At 40.4% G+C, this 22,101-nt stretch overlaps 1 protein-coding gene across 5 annotated transcripts in view; it reads left to right on the forward strand.

Annotated features, from left to right (window-relative positions):
- LOC139636465 (potassium voltage-gated channel subfamily KQT member 5-like) overlaps positions 1–22,031 on the forward strand; it is a 120,139-nt gene extending 98,108 nt beyond the window's left edge. Inside the window, exons 7-16 of one of the 5 annotated variants that reach the window (XM_071504570.1) lie at positions 1,162–1,257; positions 2,275–2,369; positions 5,265–5,291; positions 7,252–7,308; positions 9,074–9,297; positions 12,102–12,210; positions 13,971–14,102; positions 14,423–14,530; positions 16,025–16,151; positions 17,530–22,031. In XM_071504570.1, coding sequence (XP_071360671.1) covers positions 1,162–1,257; positions 2,275–2,369; positions 5,265–5,291; positions 7,252–7,308; positions 9,074–9,297; positions 12,102–12,210; positions 13,971–14,102; positions 14,423–14,530; positions 16,025–16,151; positions 17,530–18,834 — 2,280 coding nt within the window. In that variant the 3' untranslated portion in view covers positions 18,835–22,031. Of the gene's footprint in view, positions 1–1,161; positions 1,258–1,923; positions 2,013–2,274; positions 2,370–5,264; positions 5,292–7,251; positions 7,309–9,073; positions 9,298–12,101; positions 12,211–13,970; positions 14,103–14,422; positions 14,531–16,024; positions 16,152–17,529 lie in introns of all 5 variants that reach the window. The other 4 variants (XM_071504572.1, XM_071504571.1, XM_071504573.1 and 1 more) reach the window with 4 other exon arrangements.
- The last annotated feature ends 70 nt before the right edge of the window (positions 22,032–22,101 follow it).

Genomic DNA, 22,101 nt, shown 5'->3' on the forward strand with positions numbered 1-22,101 from the left:
AAATTTAACTAAGTTTAACTCTTACTTTTTATTCTATTTTTAAGTGAAAGGCTTTATATATAAAGATTGAAGTGACTTTGTATAATTCTAGTTTTAATTAAAGGTGCCCTATGGTGTTTCACACCTCTCGTGGTTATTGAGTGATGTTGATGAGCACTTGCACAAGATTGCATACACGTATACATTCTTGCAGCCGTTTCACACTATTCAATTGATGGAGTGTTGTTGGCGATAACATGCCAAAATTCCTGGTAAAAAGCAGGGAAGAGGAATGCTGGCCAATGTAAACAATGATCTGCACAATGCAGGTTTCAAAATATTTCAAAAATTGACTTTGCAATGTTTCAGGAGGAAGGGAAATTTATTCAACATGTTTATTACATCTCAAGGATACAGACAAAAAAATAGTTTGGTGAGAAACGGTGAATATCAACATAACTATATGTTTACAAGAAAACTCCACAGGGCACCTTTAATTTCTGCTTTAATCAGATCAAAGTTGAGTCATAAAAAGTCTGACTATTTGTGAGAATCTTCTCATTAAAAAAGAAGCAAAATTAGTTCTACACTGTGTTCATTTCTTGTTGTATATTTTAATCATATATATATATATATATATATATATATATATATATATATATATATATATATATATATATATATTATTGTATAGATTGGGAAGTAAACCGATTTCCTACGGAGGGTGAGACAAGAGTTTTGATTCTGCTCTACTGTCTGTCAAGCTCACTGACACTCAATTAATTAATCTCATTTCTTGAATGCATGCACAACACAAATGTAAAAATGTGGTTTTAGGAGTCACATAGTACAAATAGTATACATACAAATATCTATTTTGTCTGTTTCAATATGAGGCCAATTTGTTAATGTGCAGTTGTGGAAATTTTGTATTTTTGGTCCATCTCTCAGTTCAGACAGTGGTCAACAGGGACTGGCTGTGCCCACAACAGTCAGCACAGCTCAGGACAGCTTCTGGAATAGATATATTGCAAGCTGTTTCCGAATTGACAGTCATTTTTCATACAACCAAAATGGATGTTCTCATTAGAGTTACATTTCTCAGCAGCTCAGTAATGCTTTACTACTACAGCCTTTGGTGTACAAATGTACCAGTGTTTATTCCTGTTAATATCGTACCAGGGTATTCTTGGCTCGGGCTTTGCCCTGAAGGTCCAAGAGCAGCACAGACAGAAGCACTTTGAGAAAAGGAGAAACCCAGCTGCCTACCTCATCCAGGTAAAGCACACAGCCCCCTCTCTTCTAATTCTCTTACACACATTGCCAGTGTTGGGCTGGAAAAAAAAAAATGTTGTTGCTGATATAGCGAAGAGAACTGAATACCTGCCTAATATGAAATGTGATTAAAAGCCTTAAATGATTTTTTATTATTGTCCAGTTTTTTTTTTTTTTTCGTGGACTCTCCAAAACCTGACTATACCCAATAAAAAGCACATAGCTGGTAGCTTCACCCTGTTCAGCCCTGTGCCCCCTCATCCTCACTTTGCAGTAAGCTCTGTAATCTCTGGGAGTTTTTTTCACTTCTTTCATTCTCCTGTGTTTAATCCCAAAACACCAGTTTGGCAAACCCATTCTTGCGACCTCCTCTTTTCTGCATCACACGTTTCCTCCTTTTCCAGCCTGATCTTCTCACTCATTGTGTGTCATCCTGGATTTTAGTGGTGCTGATCTCATGTTGTCCTCCTCATATATTTCTCCATACACTTCCTTTTCCTCCCCTGCTCTCTCACCTACTTTACTCCCACGCTTCTCCACTTTCCTCCTCTTTGGCTTCCCCTCTCTCCCATCTTATGTTCCCATCTCACCTTGCTCCTGACCTCCTCTTGTCTTCTCCACCACCATCTCCTCCTCCTTTTCATCCTGTCCGCCCCCATGCTGTACCAGGCTGCGTGGCGTTATTATTCCACCGACAGCACCAAGCCCTACCTGGACGCCACATGGCGGCACTATGAGAGCCTCCTGCCTTCCCACAGGCATGTATCCATGCCTGACCTCCGCCCAACCACAGACGTGTGAAACACCAGTTTTTTTGTTTTAACTAATCAGCTTTTTTTATTTGTTTTCTTGTCTACTCTCCTCATCCTCTCCTTCCTCTTCCTCCTCTTCCTCCTTACTCCCTCCTTGGCTTTGGTTTTTGTTATCTCTATTTTTTCTTTATTTCATTTATCTTTTTCTTCTGGGGTCTTCTCTTTGTACTTTTTTTCTTCCTCCTGGTTTTGTGTATTCTGCATGCAGTGTGTTTGGCGTAGTTATGCGGCTGATGAGAACTCGGTTTCCATTGCTACCTGGAAGCCTCACTTGAAGGCGTTGCATACCTGCAGCCCTACAAAGTAGGTACAACTATGGCAGCTGGTGTCTCTATATGGTGTTTGTGCCACTCTAGCCATCTTTCCCTATAATTCAATTATGTACATTTTAAGTTACTATTTATCTTCAGCCTTTAAACTTTTTTCTGGTCTGTCTTATTGTTTAACGTATCTGCTTTTTTCTCTTTATTGAACATAGAAATGCATTCATTTTGATAATTTCTTTTTTCTTAATGGAAAATGGTTCACAGCCATCAAAATGACTAATAATTTCCAGGCTCCGTTAATCTCAGCTTACTTCAATTACAAAAAAACGCTGACTTCAAAGACATCTCTTAACCTTTAAATTTGGTTGTTATATAAATGAACATTTTATCCCTCCACACCATTCACATTGAGTCAGCCTCTCTGTGTTTGACTACAGGCAGTTTGAGTGCTCAATGGACCTGGGACTTTAACTGCTGTCACTTTGAGAGGTTGAGGCAGCAATTTTACTATCCACCCTCTGTGATATATCTATTTATGACGGCAATTGTGGCCTCAATGAGCCAATCAAGATTTCTTGACTTTGCAGCACTTTAGTCTCCTTAAATTGAACGGCCACTCAGCCCTGATGCCCTGAGCGATTTAGAGCTACAGTGCATATAATTCTGTTTGCCATTAGCTTTGGCAGCTGGAATATCTATACATGAAGATACAGTATGGATCACTATGAGGGCTATCCCACTTACAAACAAATGATGATGCACACACGGAGGTAGAAAACTCACTGCCACAATGTTATGAAATCTTATATATGGATCTGTACTTTGATTGGCCCAAGGAAGAAATTATATGTTATTGCCTTTTAGTTATAGTTACAGTTTCATGTTCACAGTCATTTTTTATAAACACACCAAGAGGAGTGGACATGAAGTCATACACGCTGATGGGTCATCTTTGATTCTTCCAATTTTAGCAGTCACTCTCTGTGATATATCTACTTATGACAGCAACTGTGGCCTCAATGGGCCACTCAAGCTTTCTTGAATTTGCAGCTCTTTAGTCTCCTTAAACTGGGCAGCCACTCAGCCCTGATGCCCTGAGTGATTTAGAGCTACAGTGCATATAATTATGTTTGTCATTAGCTTCAGCAGCTGGCAGAAGATTTACATTCTCTGGTGTCACAAAGAGCTTTTGGACAAGCAAGTGATTCGAAGCATCATTAGTATTGTTAGACTGCAGATTGACTGCATGTTATGAATAATGACAAACAGGCAGAGACAGGACAAAAAAGAGGCTTCTTGTAAAGGAGTATTCTGGGGGGTATTACTGTGAGATCACTATGTTATAAATTTTTTTCAACCACACATTTCACACAAGTTCAAACAAACTGTACCAACCAGGAAAACACACCAGGGTTCATTTTAACTAAACCAAACAGGTTAGGTGTGAAACCACCATTAGAAATACACCAACCTGGGTCAGTGGTTCACCTGGTACAGTACGTACCATTTAGGCTTAGTCTTTAATGCAGCGGCCCAGGATTGTGTCCGACCTGTGGCCTTTTGCTGCATGTCATCCTCCCTCTCTCCCCAACTTTCCTGTGTAATTATCACTGTCAATATCACAGCAACCTGCTCGAAACCAAAATAATTATTGTTTAGAGGTAAATTTATACGTGAAACCTTTTTTGATAGATATTCTTTCACCTCCAGCTCACTATCACAACACATGGAACTTAAGTAAAAAATCACGGCTGGTAGAAGTATTTGCACACACCGAGATTACACAAAGTTAGCACTTCTAGTGAGAAATGGCCTGTGTGTGTGAGATTAAAAACAGAAAAGTACCATTTATACAAGTAACTTCAGCTTAAAAAAGTAGTGTGTAAAATGGCTCTGTCCACATTGGTTGTTGCGCTGTTGCACTGTATCTAACCAGAAGGTTTCCGTCTTGGGATACGGACCGTCCCTTACTTTTGCAATTCTTGCCATTCATTCATTCATTCCTTCAGTTTTGTTTTCAACCCCCGTTGTGTGCACATGATCTCGCTCAGAAACCTGTATGGAGCCTGGAAATATTAGGAAAACCATCTGCAAGTCATATAGTGTACAGTTATATGCATAATGTACAAAGCACACACTGATTACAAAGGCACTCTGTAAAGTGATTAAGTGGCAAGTCTTCCGTTACTCAGTCACTACCTTCTCTTTTTGCAAGTGCTTCCTTAGTTTGCCTGGACAGTCTGCATCGACCTGCATGTTTGTAGTGAGCCTGCTGTTTGTTAATGCTTATTTCCCCTGGAATGCTTATTATTGACTGATGTGTTGCTGTCCTCCCCTGCACTTGAAAAAGCAACAGTTGTGGACAAAACCCTTAATACAAAAATCTTCCTATCATGCTGCTTTAGAGGACCATACCAGTATCTTTCCAGGTTTCTGTTCCTTAACTACAAATCATGTATCCAAAATGTTTGTGTCCACCATTTTTGAATAAACAACTTAAACAAGTTTCAAGAATTTGCCCTCAGATTTTTTTATTGTCTGAAAATAACTGGAAATTTTAACCTCTCATACATAGCAACCTGGTTTTCGACAAGGTTAAACGTCTACATGGTGATGATGTATTAAGTGGGATGAAACATGTGAGGTGACCTGATAGCCGAGTGGTTAGGGTGCGTACTGCATGAGCTGATGCTCTTAGCAGCTGAGAGCCAGTTCGAGTCTCAATTGGCCCGACTCTTTCCTGCATGTCACTCCCCCTCTCTCTGCTCCTACGGGCAAAAATGCCCCAAAAAACCATCTTTAAAAAAAAAAAAAATGGGATGAAACATGGAAAAACACTGGTGTGGTCCTATAAGGTGTTAACACTTGAGTACAATGAAAAGATTATCTCTTATATATATATATTTTTTTTTTTTCTTCTCGTCACCCTCAGGAAGGAGCAAGGAGAGTCAACGACAAGGTTTGTGACTTTTACTGAACATTCACTGTCTTCCATTGTGTTGTAGCTCCATAATTTAATTGTTGGCCTGGATACCTGACTGAAATGCACCTTTACATACAGTATTAAAAACATAGCTCAGCTAACTTGTGGTTTAATTTCAAACTTAGATCTTATTTAGCCAAAGTTCTTATGAGAGGTTTGGCTTCTTTAGTTAAAGGAAAGACAAGATTTTATTTTTGGCCTCCATCATCCCCTGTTATTGTCCAACTTTTTAGCTCTTCTCTGCTGAATGCTCCACTATGTTTACTCTGTCTCTAACCTTGTCTGCTGTTTGGTGGTGGGAAGATGCAGTCGTGTACAGTTGGGTTTTTTCTGCTGTTTCGGAGCCGATGAGACTGAAACAAACAGTAAAGTTACTGACCCTAAAACCTAAAAACATCAGCTGAAAGAGTCTACAATACAAGATATGCTGTAGCTATACGATATTAAATAGCTAGTTAGATATCAGAGAACTCCTATTTTGGTATTTGGACAGAAATGAAGTAAAATCTAAACATTTTGATGCCGAGCCCTCCTTGGAGAAAAATAGCAGCCATTACAAACCTCGAAACTCCTGTTGCTCCACTTCTGTGTGAAGTGCTCTGTATCTGGGTCAGTAAAGTCACTCTAACTGAAGGGATTGATGTTTGTGAGTGCGGAAATGTGTGTGTTAATATCAACTCTTATACTGGCACACTCTATGATTCGTTTTATCCTGGAGTTTGGTGCTTTAGCTTTCCTTTCTTATCACTTCTCTTCTCCAAAAACACTTATGTGGACATGCTGAGGCTCACGATTACAATCAATCTCACACACACACACACACACACGCACACAAATTATATTGTGTGTTCATATTACCAAATTTTTTAATGATATCAGTGCTCCTGATGTTAGTCTTTGAGCTAGTGCATTTAACAACATTATGGGAGGACAGCATGCAGGGCACTGAGGGTTTAGTGATGTAATATGTTGTGTTTGCAGTTATGAAACAATGAGTAAATGTTTGTCTGCGAACCTCCACAGCAAACTGAAGCCAGTCGAACTGTTTTTCCCTCCAGCCTGGTGCCATATAGAATGAACTATTCCACATTTCAGAGGAGAAGCCAAAGAATGGGAAAAGTCAATGAAGTAAATAACCAAATGAAGAGATGAGAGTCAGACCAGTAATCATCCCACGCAATCTTGAGCACATCTTAAGAGCGAGAGGACAGCTCCAGTCTCCACCTCTGTTTACATCTCCACTGCAGAGCTGGAGAGATTAAAAGCCGACTGGTGCTGCCTTACTTTATGCCTTGCTTTATTTATTGGCCGGATTTATTTATTAATTTCCAAATTAATGCATCTCAGAAGTGCAGCAATAAAACACAACTATAGAGCGAAAAACAAAGGCCAAGGTCTGTATCCTAATACCCTCAGAGAATCCACAAGTGTCTGTCTAAAGGTTACTGGCCTCACGCTGGTGACTCAGGCACTTGTTGCCATGGCCCAGCTGAATTCACACAGTTAAATGAGGGATATCGACATGAAGTGTGTGTGAGTCACTAAATTGCAGCCTTTTTCAAATGGTGCTGTGCTGTAGATGTTCATTTTCCTCGACTAAGCTCAATTGCCTCCGTTCTGCTGCTTCTAAATGTCAGTGGTGGACAAATTGAAATGCCAACAGAAACTCTGAAATATTACTTCATACTTCACAGCCTGCATACGGAAGATCTTACCCAGGATCATTGCATTTACATGTCTGGCAGATTGGCTTAATGCAACATAGAGCGAGAAATAAGTAAGCAAGAAAAACAAGGGTCAAAGTGAAAAAGGCAAAGGGTAATAAAATGAAGTGTAATACCTCATCCACAAAACATTCAGAGCTTAACATTTTCTGTCCTCTAATTCTGCATCATGTAACACATCACCATATGTCTATCTCCCCTTGGTTTTTTAGTAAAATTCATAGTAATAAACAGAAGCTTCTGAGGAGGTGTACCACTCGGAAACATAGGTACACAGCATTTCTGCTCCCGTGTTACATGACGTCTTTCTTTGGGAATGCTGACTAATTCTTGGTGCATGGGTGTCTGTAGTAGGCTGCGCAGCCTTGGAGAGGGCAGAGCCAGAAAATCTTGCAGGGAGACATCAGTCGCCTTTATAGTAACACACTATCTGCCTCTGTTTGATCTTTGCCTGAGCAATGCACTACTTCTGCCTGTTGTGATCTTGGTTTTAACTACATTTACTCTCAGAACATATGTGCCAGGTTTCATTTTCTGTTAAATAATTAACATTTGTAAGATTTTTCATCACCGTAGAGACATGAAAATGATTTTATATTGAAGATTATTTTGTTTTTTATTCACACAGCTCCTGTTGTTGCATCTAAACTCCTGTCACACTCCACCCCCCACATCCCTGATGCATATATTAAACTATCCCCTGGAGTAGTTATGACATGTTGCTGTCACTCACACACACATCATGTGTGTCTCTATAGCCACAATAACTTTAAAAGATAAGTCTGGTGATATATTTTATATTTTTATTGCCAACAAATCAAATGAAAAGACCAAAACTAGCAATGAATCAGTGAGTGAATCACACAGGGTGATATGTTCCTTCATTACCATGAACACTGCAGTTTGTTTTGACTCAATTCCACATGCACTATTCTGCTGTTGTAAACACTCACTAGTGTATGAATCTTCAGCTGAAAGTAGTTTCATTTTTATACAAACTTGTTTGTTAAAACCTTCAGTGCACAGCTGCTCAGAAATTACTGAGCCTTTTTAAAAAATTAGAATTTAAGTACCATATTAACTGTGTTTGTGAACCAATTTTCATCTCCAGCAGGAACCAATGAGAGGGGAGTCTGAGAGCAGATTAACACATTTTTAGTTTTGGTCTTTTCGTTGATTTGTTGACAGTATCAGTGATAGAGGACAAACTATCACCTGCATGATCCTTTGAAGTTAAACTGTACAATCCAACTGTTTGATCCAACACACAGGGCCACTTCAGTGATTGTATTTAAATTAGCCATGCCTGTTGCCTGTGCACTGCCTTTGCATGCAGTTGTTACAGCTGCACAAACACATAATCATCCACCTCCTGATTTTCTCTGCTTCTCATCGTCATGTTAATTCAGTTTCCACAAAGTAGTTTTCCAGTTATTTCCTTCCATAACTTCACCCTGTCATGATATGTTAACTTATGTGCAATAAATCCTTTAAATGAAGATTTACTGTTATGTATGGTAAGTGATATAATATCAGTATAATAACATATAACCATTTGATACAACAATGTGGCACTGACTGTCCCCGTAGGTGATGCTCACTAACTGGTCACAGAATCAAATACTGTAACCATTATACAGTGGGGGTACAAAAAGTGGTCTCAGACTGTTGGACCCCACTGTAGATGCACACATCCAGATGCTACTCAAACACACAGCTGAAGCATCATACCTCACCTGAGCTTGCAGTTCATAATGCTATAATGCTGCAATGCATGTTGGTCTTTCTCTACCCTGCGCTGCAGCCATTCATCCTTGTATTGGTAGGTAAAATATTGGATGATGACTCCCATATGGTTAAATTGTGCAAAGCAAAAACATTTTGCCAAAAGCTTAAGATAATTTGTATTGTTGTCCTGAAACTTATATCATTAACAAATCTTTATCTGTCTGCCATTTCACCTCTTCACAACACCACTCCCTTCTCATTCCTCTCGCCCTCTGGGCCATTATTCCTCCCAACTTCGCTTTACAGTCAGAAGTTGAGCTTCAAGGAGCGGGTGAGGATGGCAAGCCCTCGAGGTCAAAGTATCAAAAACAGGCAGACGTCTTCTGTGAACGACCGGCGGTCCCCGGTGGCTGAGGCTGGGACGGAGGGCACCAGCCCTGCCAAGGTACAGAAGAGCTGGAGTTTCAATGACCGCACACGCTTCAGACCCTCACTTCGCCTTAAGAGCCAGTCCCGCTCCACCACTGACGGTAAATGATTCTGTCCTGTCATTCAGTGTTGTGTAGAATTTATCATCCTCTCTAAATTCAATTTTCAGTGCAGTACTTCCATGAATAAGATGAGAAGTAGTATTTTGATGCAGCTTAACTGCAAAAAATGTAAAACTCATATGCCCAAATGCTCAAATGTCTTATAGGAATAATTCAACATTTCAATCTCTTGCTGAGAATTGGGTGATAATATCAATACCACACATGTCTGTCCGTTCAGGAAAGACTGGAAGCAGGGAGAAAATGCTGGCCTATCAGCACCTCTAAAACTCACCAATTAACTTGCTGTTCTCGTTTGTTTAATCTGTACACGAAAAAGTGTAGAAACCAGCTAGGCAAGCTATTTCCCTGCTTGCAGACTTAATGCTAGCTAAGCTAACCCCTTCCTGGCTATTGCTTCATACTCAACAGACAGAAATTAAAGAGACAAATTCTCAACAAGAAAACAAAGGGTTTCACTTTCAGAAATGTTGAACTATTCCTTTAAGTTCCAGCAGTTTCACTACGTGTATGTAATGACACATATTGGCCAACCATAAACCCACCAGAACTGGTTTTGCCCACTAATTCAGGCTGCCGAGGGGAGGAATGCTAATGGTCGATTGCACTTCCTTCCTTTGGCCTAGCAGTGCCGGCCTGGCAGGCCGTCCTGGGTGACGGCCAGTTGGTGTTTGTGGGTTGAGTGGTGGATTGATGGAGGGTGGGGGCGGTTGAGCTCCAGCAGCCATATGGGGTGTCAGAGTCAGCCAGCTGGCTGTGGCCTGTTGGTGGAGAGGAATCAATGACCAAGCTAGCCAAAACCAGACTGGTTGGCTGGTTAGCCATGCTCCATCTGATCGTTCACTGACATGTTGGCTAAATGAGATGCTCGAGTTTCCCTTTCATTATGGCTAAATTAGAAGTGATATGAGAAGTTTTTTTAGTGGAAAATGTTTGTTATATTTAATGGAGCAAATTATTAAGCAGCACTGTTTAACTTTTTCATCTGGTGATACTCTACCTCATCTATTTCAGTCTTAATAGTCGGCAGCTTTGACTTGGTGTATCACACTCATATAAACACTTGAGCACACACTGATCCTGCGAGCTGTGCACTATTAAATGATACTTATCCTTATCCAAGGTCATTTACAATATTTCATTAAACAGAACGAATAGCTCAACTCTGCAGCCCATCTCTGGTACTGTAACCCTCTGCCCGTAACTCCCGAGGCCCGTCAACAGGGCCGCATTGTCACAAAGCCTGTTCTTTACTATGAGTCTGCTGCTCAAAACTGTTTCAGTCACTTTCTCTTTCAAGCCAATCCACTCTATTCCAATCAAATTCAATGTGATTGCATGCACTAATGTAACCTGATTAATCCCCAGTGTAAGAAAATACATTTACTTGAGGATTGTACTTAAGTATATTTATTTTAGCATCTGTATACTTGAATATTTTTAAATTTTTTTTGGAAACTTATGACTTTTACTCAACTACACTTAAAACTTTTGACTCCACTACATTTCTATGAAGTACTTGTTACTTTGTGTATGGTCTATTACATTTGTGAAAATAAAATCTCTGCTTCAGAGTCCCTCACAGGAGAAAAACAAATCACAGCCAACTCCTACACCGTCAGTCATGTTGTTTTTTCTGCATGTTTGAACAGCACAGTTTGAACCTGTCAGTACGTTGGAAAAATATGAGGCAAAAAAATTCTTCACCAGAGAAGCCATGACTTTATCTGAAGTCCATGTTGTGGAGTTTTATAGATAAAGAAAGATTCCTTTAGTTTGACATGTTTGCTGGGTTTACCACAACCAAACTATAGCACTGCCTACAAAAAAAACAAAACAAACAACAATAGCTGTCCTTTTGTTGATTAACTTTTGTTTTATTGCCACTTCTATGGCTTTGTATCATATTCTACAAACATTTTTATTCTACAGGTTCTACAAATAAGTAATTCTTTCAGTAGGTTGTTTCAGAGTCATTGGATTCTGTAAATGTGGAACAATACAACAATGTGTTGATCATATAAAATGTATTTTTGAATACTTAAATATTTTAAAAGCAAGTACTCCAATACTTTCACTTTAATTTGACCATGATTATCAATGCTTTGACTCAAGTAATGGAGTTGGGTACTTCCCATCTCTGTCAGATCCTGCTAAAAATCCATGTAAACCCAAAACTCAGTGTACCCTTTTATTTTTAAAAATTAATAATGCAGCTAGATTTCTCCTTTGAGACACCTTTAACTTAAGTTTCTTAAAGCAGCACTAACACATACAATATTATGAAATAAAAATTGGATAATGTGCGTAAGAGGGTTCACTTGTAGTGATTCACCCGTAGAGAATTATCATTTAGCATTTAAATGTCTTCACACTCCTTGTTTTGGTTCTCAGGACCCCAGACTCACGTCTTATTCATCACTCAAACATGACTCCAAAGGAATGACTATATTGCAGAAAAGTGACATGGAGGATGGAATTACATTATTTCTTTTGGCAACAATTGAATGCAGAATTTTACCAGGATTGTTATTTGTAAGTGAAACAATGATCAGGAAAGTTAAAATTTCCCTGTTCTACAACCAGGCAGAGAAGACTGATAATACAATCAGATGCGTATTTGCAGGTGGGAGGATTCTGATTACTGACTGCATGTTTTAGAGTTGTAAGACCAACTCTCTGCCTCACAGTAATCTGTTTTTTGTAAAATGCTGTTGGTGACATAAAGTGGTCTGATCAAGGAACAAAATCTGGATCCTTTCTGTGTCCTTTCTCCCAAGCAGCAGACTCCAACATGGCAGGGGAGGATGGCTTCGATGAGAAGGGCTGTCACTGCGAGATCTCAGTGGAGGACTTGCTGCCCTCAGTCAAGTCTGTCATTAGAGCTGTCAGGTGAGGCAAAGGAAAGAAGATGATCTAATACCGTATTTTTCTGATACCAAGGTTGCATGCAAACAAACCCTGATTGCAACCCCCAGCCGTTCAGCAGCTCTCCTGATTGAACAAGCTCAGAGGATTAAAGTGACTGAAAGATGAATTTTTTTTTTATTTTTAGATCATTTTTGGTTCAGGTGATTGGATACAATGTTGAGAGAGAGGAAATGCTGGAAAGTGCTTAGCTGGAGCATTAACACTGAATCTGTTTAAGGGGATCATGTCACGGGGACACAGTTGTGTGTCTTAGTCTGTCAGATGCAGTTTAACAAAAACTGTAAGTTTGGGTTTAACCTGCAAGAATTAAGTTTTAAATAACTTTAAAGGTCCCATATTGTATAAAGTGTGATTTCCATGTCTGTTTTGATTATAGGTCTAGGTTCTATGCTATTACTGTGAAAGTATCAAAGTGCTCAGTCCACAGAGAAATGCACACAGCCTGTATTCAGAAACTGAGCCTTAAAACGAGCCGTCAGGACTTCTGTAACTTGTGATGTCACAACAAAGCAGTCACCGCTCTCAGCCCCAAGCCCCGCCCCCCTGGACCCACCATCCAGCCTTGCAGGATTTGGTTTCTCTGGGTGTTTACCTGAAATCTGCAATATTTTATTTGATCATGCAGAAAACAGCCAATCAGAAGAGAGACTCAGAGCCTCTCGTCTGAATAAAACACAGAAGTGGGGAAAAAATGGGACCTTTAATTTATGGTTCAACAGTTTGTTTTGTTTGTTTAAAAAATGTAAACATAGTATAATATATAATATTATAATAATACAAACAACAGTGTGGTATTAAGATAAGGTTGTATTGTAATTAAAACATTTTAGTTTGACCCCAGTTCTGTAATCATGTTCATAATGTCATCATAATGTCTGAACTTTCACTTGGCTCATATCCTGAACCCACTCTCGTTTTCTCCATGGCAGAACTAAACAACAGAAGTAATGCTGTTTCTTGCTACCAATGCTGCAGTATCTTAATCTCCTGAGATGCAAGTGGGTGCTTGCAAGAAATAGACAGTAATCTTTTTTGAGTTGTCCATTGCAAGTAAACCTGACTCCTGAGATCACCTAAATTCGTAGATTTCTTAATCAAGGGTTAAAATACTTAAAAACCTCCTCCAGCTCCTGTCATTCCATGCATCTGAGGACTGAAAAACTTTACTTGGCCAATGTGATAGACAGGATGCAGCCCATACTTTGGGCACTCAAGAATTGTTTCCCATGCACTTTATTTTAAGGCAGAATTTTATTGCTGTCTGTCTGTGCTGGCTCTTTCCTCCCCTCCACAAGGACTCAGATTCTCACTTAGAGCCAAATTCCCTTGAATTTAGCTTTGGGTTCAAAGGTTCCACCAGTGTATGAATTCTGATAAACCTTTTCACAGCATTAGTTTTACACACACACACACACACACACAGAGCTAAAAGAAGCAGCCACTACCTCACTAGGTGTTTTTATAGGGTGCATTGAAGCGATTGCTCAGGTGGTGTGACTGTTTGCATTGGTGTGAAGGTAAAGTAGTAGTTGGCATGCAGTGACACATTTTAAGAACCCTTTTAAAAAAAACATGAAAACAACAGAAAGGTTTGCTGTGTTTTCATTAGCTGCATTCTGTGTAACATTACAGGTTGATGCAGTCACTGCCAGTCATCCTGTCTGACTGCATCAGAGCTCCTCCTTGTGGCCATTTCCTGAACTTTTCTGCTGTTTGTGCAGGATAATGAAGTTCCATGTAGCCAAGAAGAAGTTTAAGGAGACGCTGCGTCCTTACGATGTGAAGGATGTGATTGAACAGTACTCAGCCGGACACTTGGACATGCTGTGTCGCATCAAGAGCCTGCAGACCAGGTAGGAATAACAGCAGACCACACACACACACACACACACACACACACACACACACACACACACACACACAGCATGACAACATCATCGGCTCACAGTTTTGCTTGAGAGCTGTTTGACCACACTGTAACTGATTCATCTGTGTATGTATGTGTATGTGTGTGTATGTGTGTATGCATTTGTGTGTGCTCCCTCACTCATAATTTATAAATGCATGGGTATATATTATGCTGATGTATGTGTGTTTGTTCTTTTCCATTGTGTATGTACAAATGTGTATATATGTGTGTGTATGTGTGTGCATGTGTTTGCTTCCCTCATAGGCTGGACATGATTGTAGGCCCACAGCCCCTGAGCAGCAGAGCCAAGACCTTTTCTTCCCCCTCCCTACCTTTCTATTACAGCCAGGGCAGAAAGAACTCCACTCAGGGGTCAGAATATGCCCCTCCACCCCTCCACACTATCCGTCACATTTCACTTGGGCTCAGTTCACTTCAGTCAGTCATTTAGTCATTTCAAGAGGATGTTTGTCCTCAAAAATATGAAACTTATAAAATGAAGATGAAGTTTCATTGAACTGATTGAGGTTGGAAGTGAAATGATCCCACAGCCTTTCCTCACACATCTATGTCATCCATTGCTCCTTAACATGTTTGTCCTGGGTGTGCGGTCATCCATTAACCAAACACTAACACATCTCTATAATATAGTGACTCTGGTTTTGGCTTTTGCTCAGGTGAATTCCGGGATACTCATGAGTTTGCAACCTTACATAAACACCTATCATACAGAAACACTTCCTGTAACATGCACATGCACACATACATAAAAACTAAATTCCCCACGTGCTACTGTAAATTTTAGCTGCCATCACTGTTGTAACAGTGACCTCTGCTGTCGTCGACTGTTCACTGAAACTGCTGCATGCAGCTGATCTTATGTAGCAGGTTCTGATCAGACTTTAAGAGGGAGGACTGAGACAGTACTGAAAGATTTTTGAGAAAATAATCTTCCACCTGTTCACTTTTTCCAGAGCTGCTTTCAAGTGTATCTCGCAGTCTACATCAGCAGTTGCCATGATGATAACTCAGTAGTCCTCACATGATCAAAGTGACATTTATATTTATATATGGGCACCTTGAGCTAAGAGCACTGCTGGTTTTGAGGTCAAGAATGACCTTTTGCCCCCAGCTGTATCAACATTTGTTTTGATCATTATGAATTACTTGATAGTTAAGTGTTATACATCAGACAGGAAGTGCGTTTCTAATTACAATTTTCCGATAATGTATTGATCTGTTATGAACCTTATCTAGGGGAAAATCACACACGTTCAAAAAAGCGTTCAAAGACATTCAAGGAAGGAAAACACATTTTAGATTCATGTCTGGTGTTGAAGAATCTTGTCAAAGCTTTTAACATTTCTCAAAAACATTGGTGCTGTTATAACTGCATGAATTTGTCTTGGCTTATCCCTGTCCTGATTAACAGACTTTATTAACCAGATTCTACTGAACCTCACTGGATTGAGCTGGAACAGTGTTTATGTAAGAGACAAAAGAGACAAAGAAACTGAATTTGAATAAGATGCTGTAAAACAAAAGGATTGAACAAGATTCTACTCAGGTCAGAATTAGCAAACCTCTTGTTAACGGTTTGAATCACAAGATATTATGATTGTTAGTGTTGTTTCATCTAGCATACAGTATTTGTCAAATCCAGTGAGGAAGTGTAACCTCTCATTTGCCTGAGAGTGGGCTCATGGTAACTGTTGCAATTTCAAACTTCCTTCCTTTCTGTCGGCTGCCTCGTTGATTTCTACTTCGTCACTCTTTCTTTTTCATTAATGTCTTATTGTGTTTGCATGTGCTTGTGTGTTTGTTTGTATGTTTCGGTGTGTGTCTGTGTGCGTGTGTGTGTTCCAGAGTGGACCAAATCCTTGGGAAGGGCCAGATCCCGCTGGATAAGAAGATTCGGGAGAAGCTGCTGTCTGATGGTGATATATTAGAAGACATGAGCATGCTGGGTCGCGTCTGTAAGGTGGAGCGGCAGGTCCGTGTATAGCTTCTCATTTTATGTTTATTTCTCTTTCTTTATTTCCCAGACACAGTCCTCTCCAACTGAAGTGCAATAACCTGTGACTGATTATTGAGATAAATAACATAAGCCAGTTAATTTAACCACAGGCCTATAGAATGCATAGTGAGGTAATATAAAACTTTATCACCACGTTAAAGACTGTGCCAATGTATACTTTGTAATTAATAAATAAGTTTTGGTTTAAGTATTGAATATCTTATGATCTTATGATACGATCAGCAGAAAATGTGAATGAAAAGGGTCCAACAGTTCAGTTCTCATCCCAAAACTCAAAGGAATTATTGGACATATGCTTATTTGCTTTCTTTCTAAATGTCCCATGAAAAGATCAATGCTAATCTTGTGTGTGTGCATAAAGTACAGAGCTGGAATCACATCATGGTTACCCTTGCTTAGCATAAAGCTGGAAGCAGAGGTAATAATTAGCCTGGCTCTGTCAAAAAAAAAAAAAAAACCTAGTAAAAATAACGATCCGTGACTTTAGGAGAATGCTGCAATTGATTACTGAATGACCACAGTTTAGCTATAGTGCTATAGACACCTATGGTCTTTATACAGTTGAAATGGTTATGAAGACAGTAAAGGGGGAAAAATTGCGTGGGACATAGCCAATGTGTAACAGTGACCTAACTTGTTTTCTGTCGTCAAGGAACTGAAGAAAGAGGAAACAAGGATAGAGGAGCTTTAGACAGAAAAAGTGTTGGTGCTGTTGAGATAAACACCACATCAAGTTCTCAGACTCCCATGGTGGTCTGTACAGTTGTCTACCAGAGGAGGAGTGAACTAAGAGCCAAGGTGCATTTACATACCTGCATATAATACTGTGAAATTGTTGCAGTAGCAAACCTAGCAACGCTCATAGATGTTTGAGTTTTTTTTTACTTCAGAGAAACCCAGATTAGCTGTTCCTCCTGCTTTCAGTCCCTATGCTAATGTAGACTAAACTGGGCTTATCAATTTTGTAACTTTGCTAAACTGACTCTACCAACATTCACAACCATTTCACACTATGATTGGCCAGTTATGAAAGGTGAGAAAGTAAAAAGGATTTGAATTCATCTCTTACGCTCTCTTCTCATTTGTTACACATTTGTGACTCTTTTCATGTGTAACCAAGTGTAAGACTATGAATGACTTCTAGGGGAGACTTTCTGAAAATGTGCACCCCTCCATATGCCACCAGCATATACATTTGAAATTGTTATAATCACATAAAAAAAACTTCTCCACAAAGTGGGTTTAAAAGTGCCTTCCTTCCACACTGACTTGCTTTTCTTTCTTTCCTATCGCTACACTCCTCACTCACGTCTTCCCCTTTTTCTCCTCACAGGTCCAGTCGATTGAGTCAAAGCTGGACTCCCTGCTTGACATTTATCGTCAGGTTTTGCGTAAAGGCTCTTCTTCAGCCCTTACACTCTCCTCTCTGCCCCTGTTCGAACTGGAACAGACCTCCGACTACAACTCCTCTGTCTTCAGCAAGGACTTGTCCTGCTCCACCCAGGTCAGCAGCAGTGGAGCGCCTCCCCCTGGTGGATGTGTCACGCACTCCACCACCAACTCACACCTTTCCCAGGGAGGACTCCATCTCATCCTGGCACCACCCAATGAGCTCAACCTCAATCTCAATGTTTCCTCTACCACATCTCCCTCTGGCCTTGCATCCTCATCTTTTAGTCCTTCGCCACTGCCTCATCACCATCACCACCACCACCACCATCACCATCCTCATCTTCCCTGCCATCATCATACCCAGGCTCAGGCCACCACACCTGAAAGTGGAACTGATGAGGCTGTGGGCAGCTCCCCACCCATCCTCACCCCAAATAGTATCAGCAGTGGAGTGGGCAGAGGAGTAGGAGACGGAGGGTTTCCTCTTCTGCCGAGGCTTCCACCACCACTCCCTCCCAGCCGAAGCGGTGGCCCAAGCAACTTGGTGCAAGCGACCTCCACAGAAGCGTCCCCCGACATAGAGGACTTTTGTGGAGGTCTAGGGAGAAAGATGGAGGACAGCAGTGTCAGGGAGGATCTAGGCCTTGGGTTGGGACTGGGAAGATTGGGGCAGCAGCTAAAGACCAGCACCAACAGCAATGGCAGGCTAAACACTAAGGAGGAGGGCTCCTGGAGGAGGCATATGAGCCTGGAGCTGGAGCCCCTGGTGCCACAAGCCGTGGGCTGTTGCTCTGGCCCCAGGCAGACAGACCGAGGCTTGGGCAAGTCCATGTCAGTGCAGGACCTGATGCAGGCACCTCCAGGGGCTGTCCAGGACCCCCACCACAGCCACAGCCTGCCATCTCCAAGTCCTAGTACAAGCAGTGACTCTCCCATTGGCTTCCACAGCTGTAGCCAGGATCCTGGGGGAGGAGTCGCTGGTGGTGGTGTGGGCAGGGGTGGTGGAGGAGGATGGGGTGAGGAGGACCTCTTTATCAGTGACAGGGACATAGAGTCACAGGGATTTTACTTCATGTCACAGGGGACTGCTGAGGCCCCCCGCTACTCCTCGGAGCTCCTAAGGACGGGGGGCAGAGCAGGGGCAGGGTCCCGGGGCTCTAACCATAGCCTGGCCACTGGTCACGCCTCCTCACCCTCTGCTGGCAGCACCGAATTGGTGAACATGCCGCATGTACGGCTAAAATAGGCCCACCTACAAGTTCGGAAGGCACGCAAATCTCACCTCACAGAGATGGATTTTATCCTTTTTGGATGGAACGGGAGAGTGGGACTATAATAAGGGGTATTTTTTTGTTTTTTGTTCTTTTTTGTTAATTTTCATTTGATCCATTTGATAAGAATCACAGTATTTTCATACAGGCTGATCACATATGGCATATCATTGCATGAGTTACTCTTTGTTTTAAAGTATGATTGACACATCTGAGATAAAGATGAAGTCTTGTAAAAGAACACAGAGAGAACACAGACCCCCAAAACCTGAGACTTTGCTATTAAACAAAGCCAACTAAACTTGGTCCTATGGGACGGTTGGTTGATATGTGATCCTGAGACACAGCATGAACACTGCATGTTTTCAGTCATAGGTACTGAGATTAGCAAGGTACAGTTTACGCAGGAACATCTCGACACCTGACATCTAATATCGTTGTTTATTTACCTTGTCAGTGGCCTTTAATGAACATAATTTCCTTTCCCATAAATTCTAGATGCTTGCAGGCAAAATGTCACAGAAGAGGCGAGTCCATGAGCAAGTTGAGGGGTTGCTGCAAATGGCAAGTTCAAACCATGGATATAATAATGTCAGGGAAGAGGGAAAAAAAAAAAATCTTTTTGTGTTCTTTTTCTAGTGAAGAAAAAGTCCCCAGTTCTTGAGTTGGGTCAGTGAGGGCTGATTGCATATTGTGACTCGCCAGTGGGCCTAGTCCCAGCACAAGCTCTCATACTTACCTAAAATGACAGGCACACCGAGAGGGCCAGTAAGGAGACAGACAGGGACAGTAAAAACTTTATGGATTTTTGGTCTACCGGCCTACCAATACGGTGGGATTTCTCCCAGTGGTCAGTCCGACTGTGACACACAGTTTTGTTATCAGTGTGTTTGTGAGAGAGAAAAAGAGCATGGCAAGGTGAGCTGAGTGAATCACTGCGCTGTGCAAAGCTCTACTATGAAATAAGGGGTTTTTTTTGTTTTGTTTTTTTTAAAAGAAGGAAATCAAGTGAAGGCTGTCAATGTTGATATTGTAGCAGGTCACCACGAATAAATCAATGTATGGAAAACATTGCTGACCATTACCAAACTATTTTATTTCCAATTTTAGGAAACCAGATTATCTCCTATTATTAAGTTTATATCCTGAAATGACAAATTTAATTAATATCCTCAATCAGTGATGTTGGTTGCCCACAGTCTTTCAAATGTACCACACCAAAAAAACAGTGAACATGCAAGTTTTAGCTCCTAAACTACAGGCCATTTGTACCAACCATTCTCAAATGAGGGCAATTCAGTGTTAGATTTTTTAATGTATTTTCTCTGCAGTCCATCCATTGGTTTTCATTCATTTCCACACAGTACTTCAAATAGCAGACTCCTGAAAGGTGCTTGAGTTGCGTAGTGAGTAATAGTAAATGTTATTTTTGTCAGCATTGCATTACTGTTTTGCAGCTTCGCAATTTCAGCACAGATCATTTTTTAAAATCTGCATTGCATTACCTCATAACTATGAAGTCACTGACAGAAATGACTTGAAACAAGCAAGTTCTGCAAAAAGATTTGAATATTTAACTGCCAACAATATTGGACAAATTTATGACACGGCATGTGCCTAAGTGATTTGTAGTAAATAGGCTAAAACATGCAAACCCACAGATTTATTCCTTTTATTTATTTTATTTTAGTTACATTTTGAATTGGTGGTCATCTTATTTGGACAACCATAATAACCTGTTACTGAGGAGTACAACAGGAAAGCCCAGACAGTCAGTGTTGCTGTTGCTGCCAAATATTTGGATACTTATTGATGGCACTTCTGCCAAGTCAGCTCTAGTATGATGTGCATTATGTTGAAAGCACATACACGCATGTATACACCAGCATAAGCACATGAACAGATAAGAATGCCCATTACACACACTGCCAGCTGTGATGTTACATGTCCATTATGCTGTGGAGAGTCACAGGTACAGTCCAGAGGAGAGGAACAAGAGGCAGCTGTTGCTTACTTTAAGATCAATTAAGCACCGATCAGTGTCCAGCTGATGACAGCCGTGGATTGAAACACATCTTGAATGTCATTTCTTGGTTTAAAGAACAGTTTGTTATTTTGTCAGAATGGAAGTGTCTGAACAAAGCACTTTGTTTTGGTTTAGAATCAGACTCACTGAAAGAAATGTTCAGAAATATAACTTTGTATTACATTTAGCTTTTTGCCACCCTGTTTCTACATGAAAGGAAGATATCTTATTTAAATCATGGTTAGTGTTTGCTTTTTCTTTTACATACAGTGTAATGTTGGATTATGTTTGCTTCCTTGAAATGGACTCACTGCAGAATGTATTGCTTATTTCATTATTAATATGAGCAGGACATCTATTTCTTGAGCTGCTGAGCAGTGACATCAAAATGACGAATGACCCACTTCCTCCTCCTGTTGCATGGTGAAGAACCAGGTGCATCAGGTAAGGTTAAGTGGTTGTAGGAAAATCATTACAGCACCGCAAGATGCAGGTAGATACTACCTATAAACCATCCAAAGCCTCGCTGGTGAATAATCACCTTTAGCTAGCAGTACATCAGTGAATTCTTAAGACTCACATCAAAGACCAGAATATGTGAAGGACGCCTGGAGTGCTTTCAAGAAGTGGATTTTACTTTCCTTAAGATATTTAAATATACTTTGCATGAAGAGGTTGTCATATCCAAACCTATTTATAGCTAAGAATTAATGCCACATCAAGACAAATCACCGTTTATGGTTCATACTGACTGCAGTCAAAGTAAAAAAAGACCCTAGCTCTGCAGTCAAGAAAATCTGCAGTAGTATATTGGTGCCTTGCTTTTGTCGTACACATTCATCTCCACACAGTCTCCTGAAAGTGCATTAGGTTCCTCTGAACAGAAATGGTTGCACTGTCTTGGTTTTCTTTCCCGGTAAATGTTCCAACTTGAGGCATTATAATTTTTTTATTCAGCAATCGTTTTGCTACTGGGCATAGAACAGGCCTCTGACATGTTAACATTCTGTCTCATTTCTTTTAATTTATTTAAACATGTGCACATATTTACACACTAGTAATAATCTCAGATTTATGAAGCCTGTAATGTAATGAAAATGCAAGTGGACTTTTATTCTCATTCATCAATAAAGGAAATTCTATGAAGAGTTTTTTTTTTTGTTTCCACATTGTGTGGTTTGTGAGTATGGAGACTTCGCAATGATACCACAAAAAA

The sequence above is a fragment of the Trachinotus anak genome, unplaced genomic scaffold (assembly GCF_046630095.1).
Source record: "Trachinotus anak isolate AG129_WGS33_773 ecotype Australia unplaced genomic scaffold, CSIRO_AGI_Tana_v1 ptg000019l, whole genome shotgun sequence".
NCBI classification, from domain to species: Eukaryota; Metazoa; Chordata; class Actinopteri; order Carangiformes; family Carangidae; genus Trachinotus; species Trachinotus anak.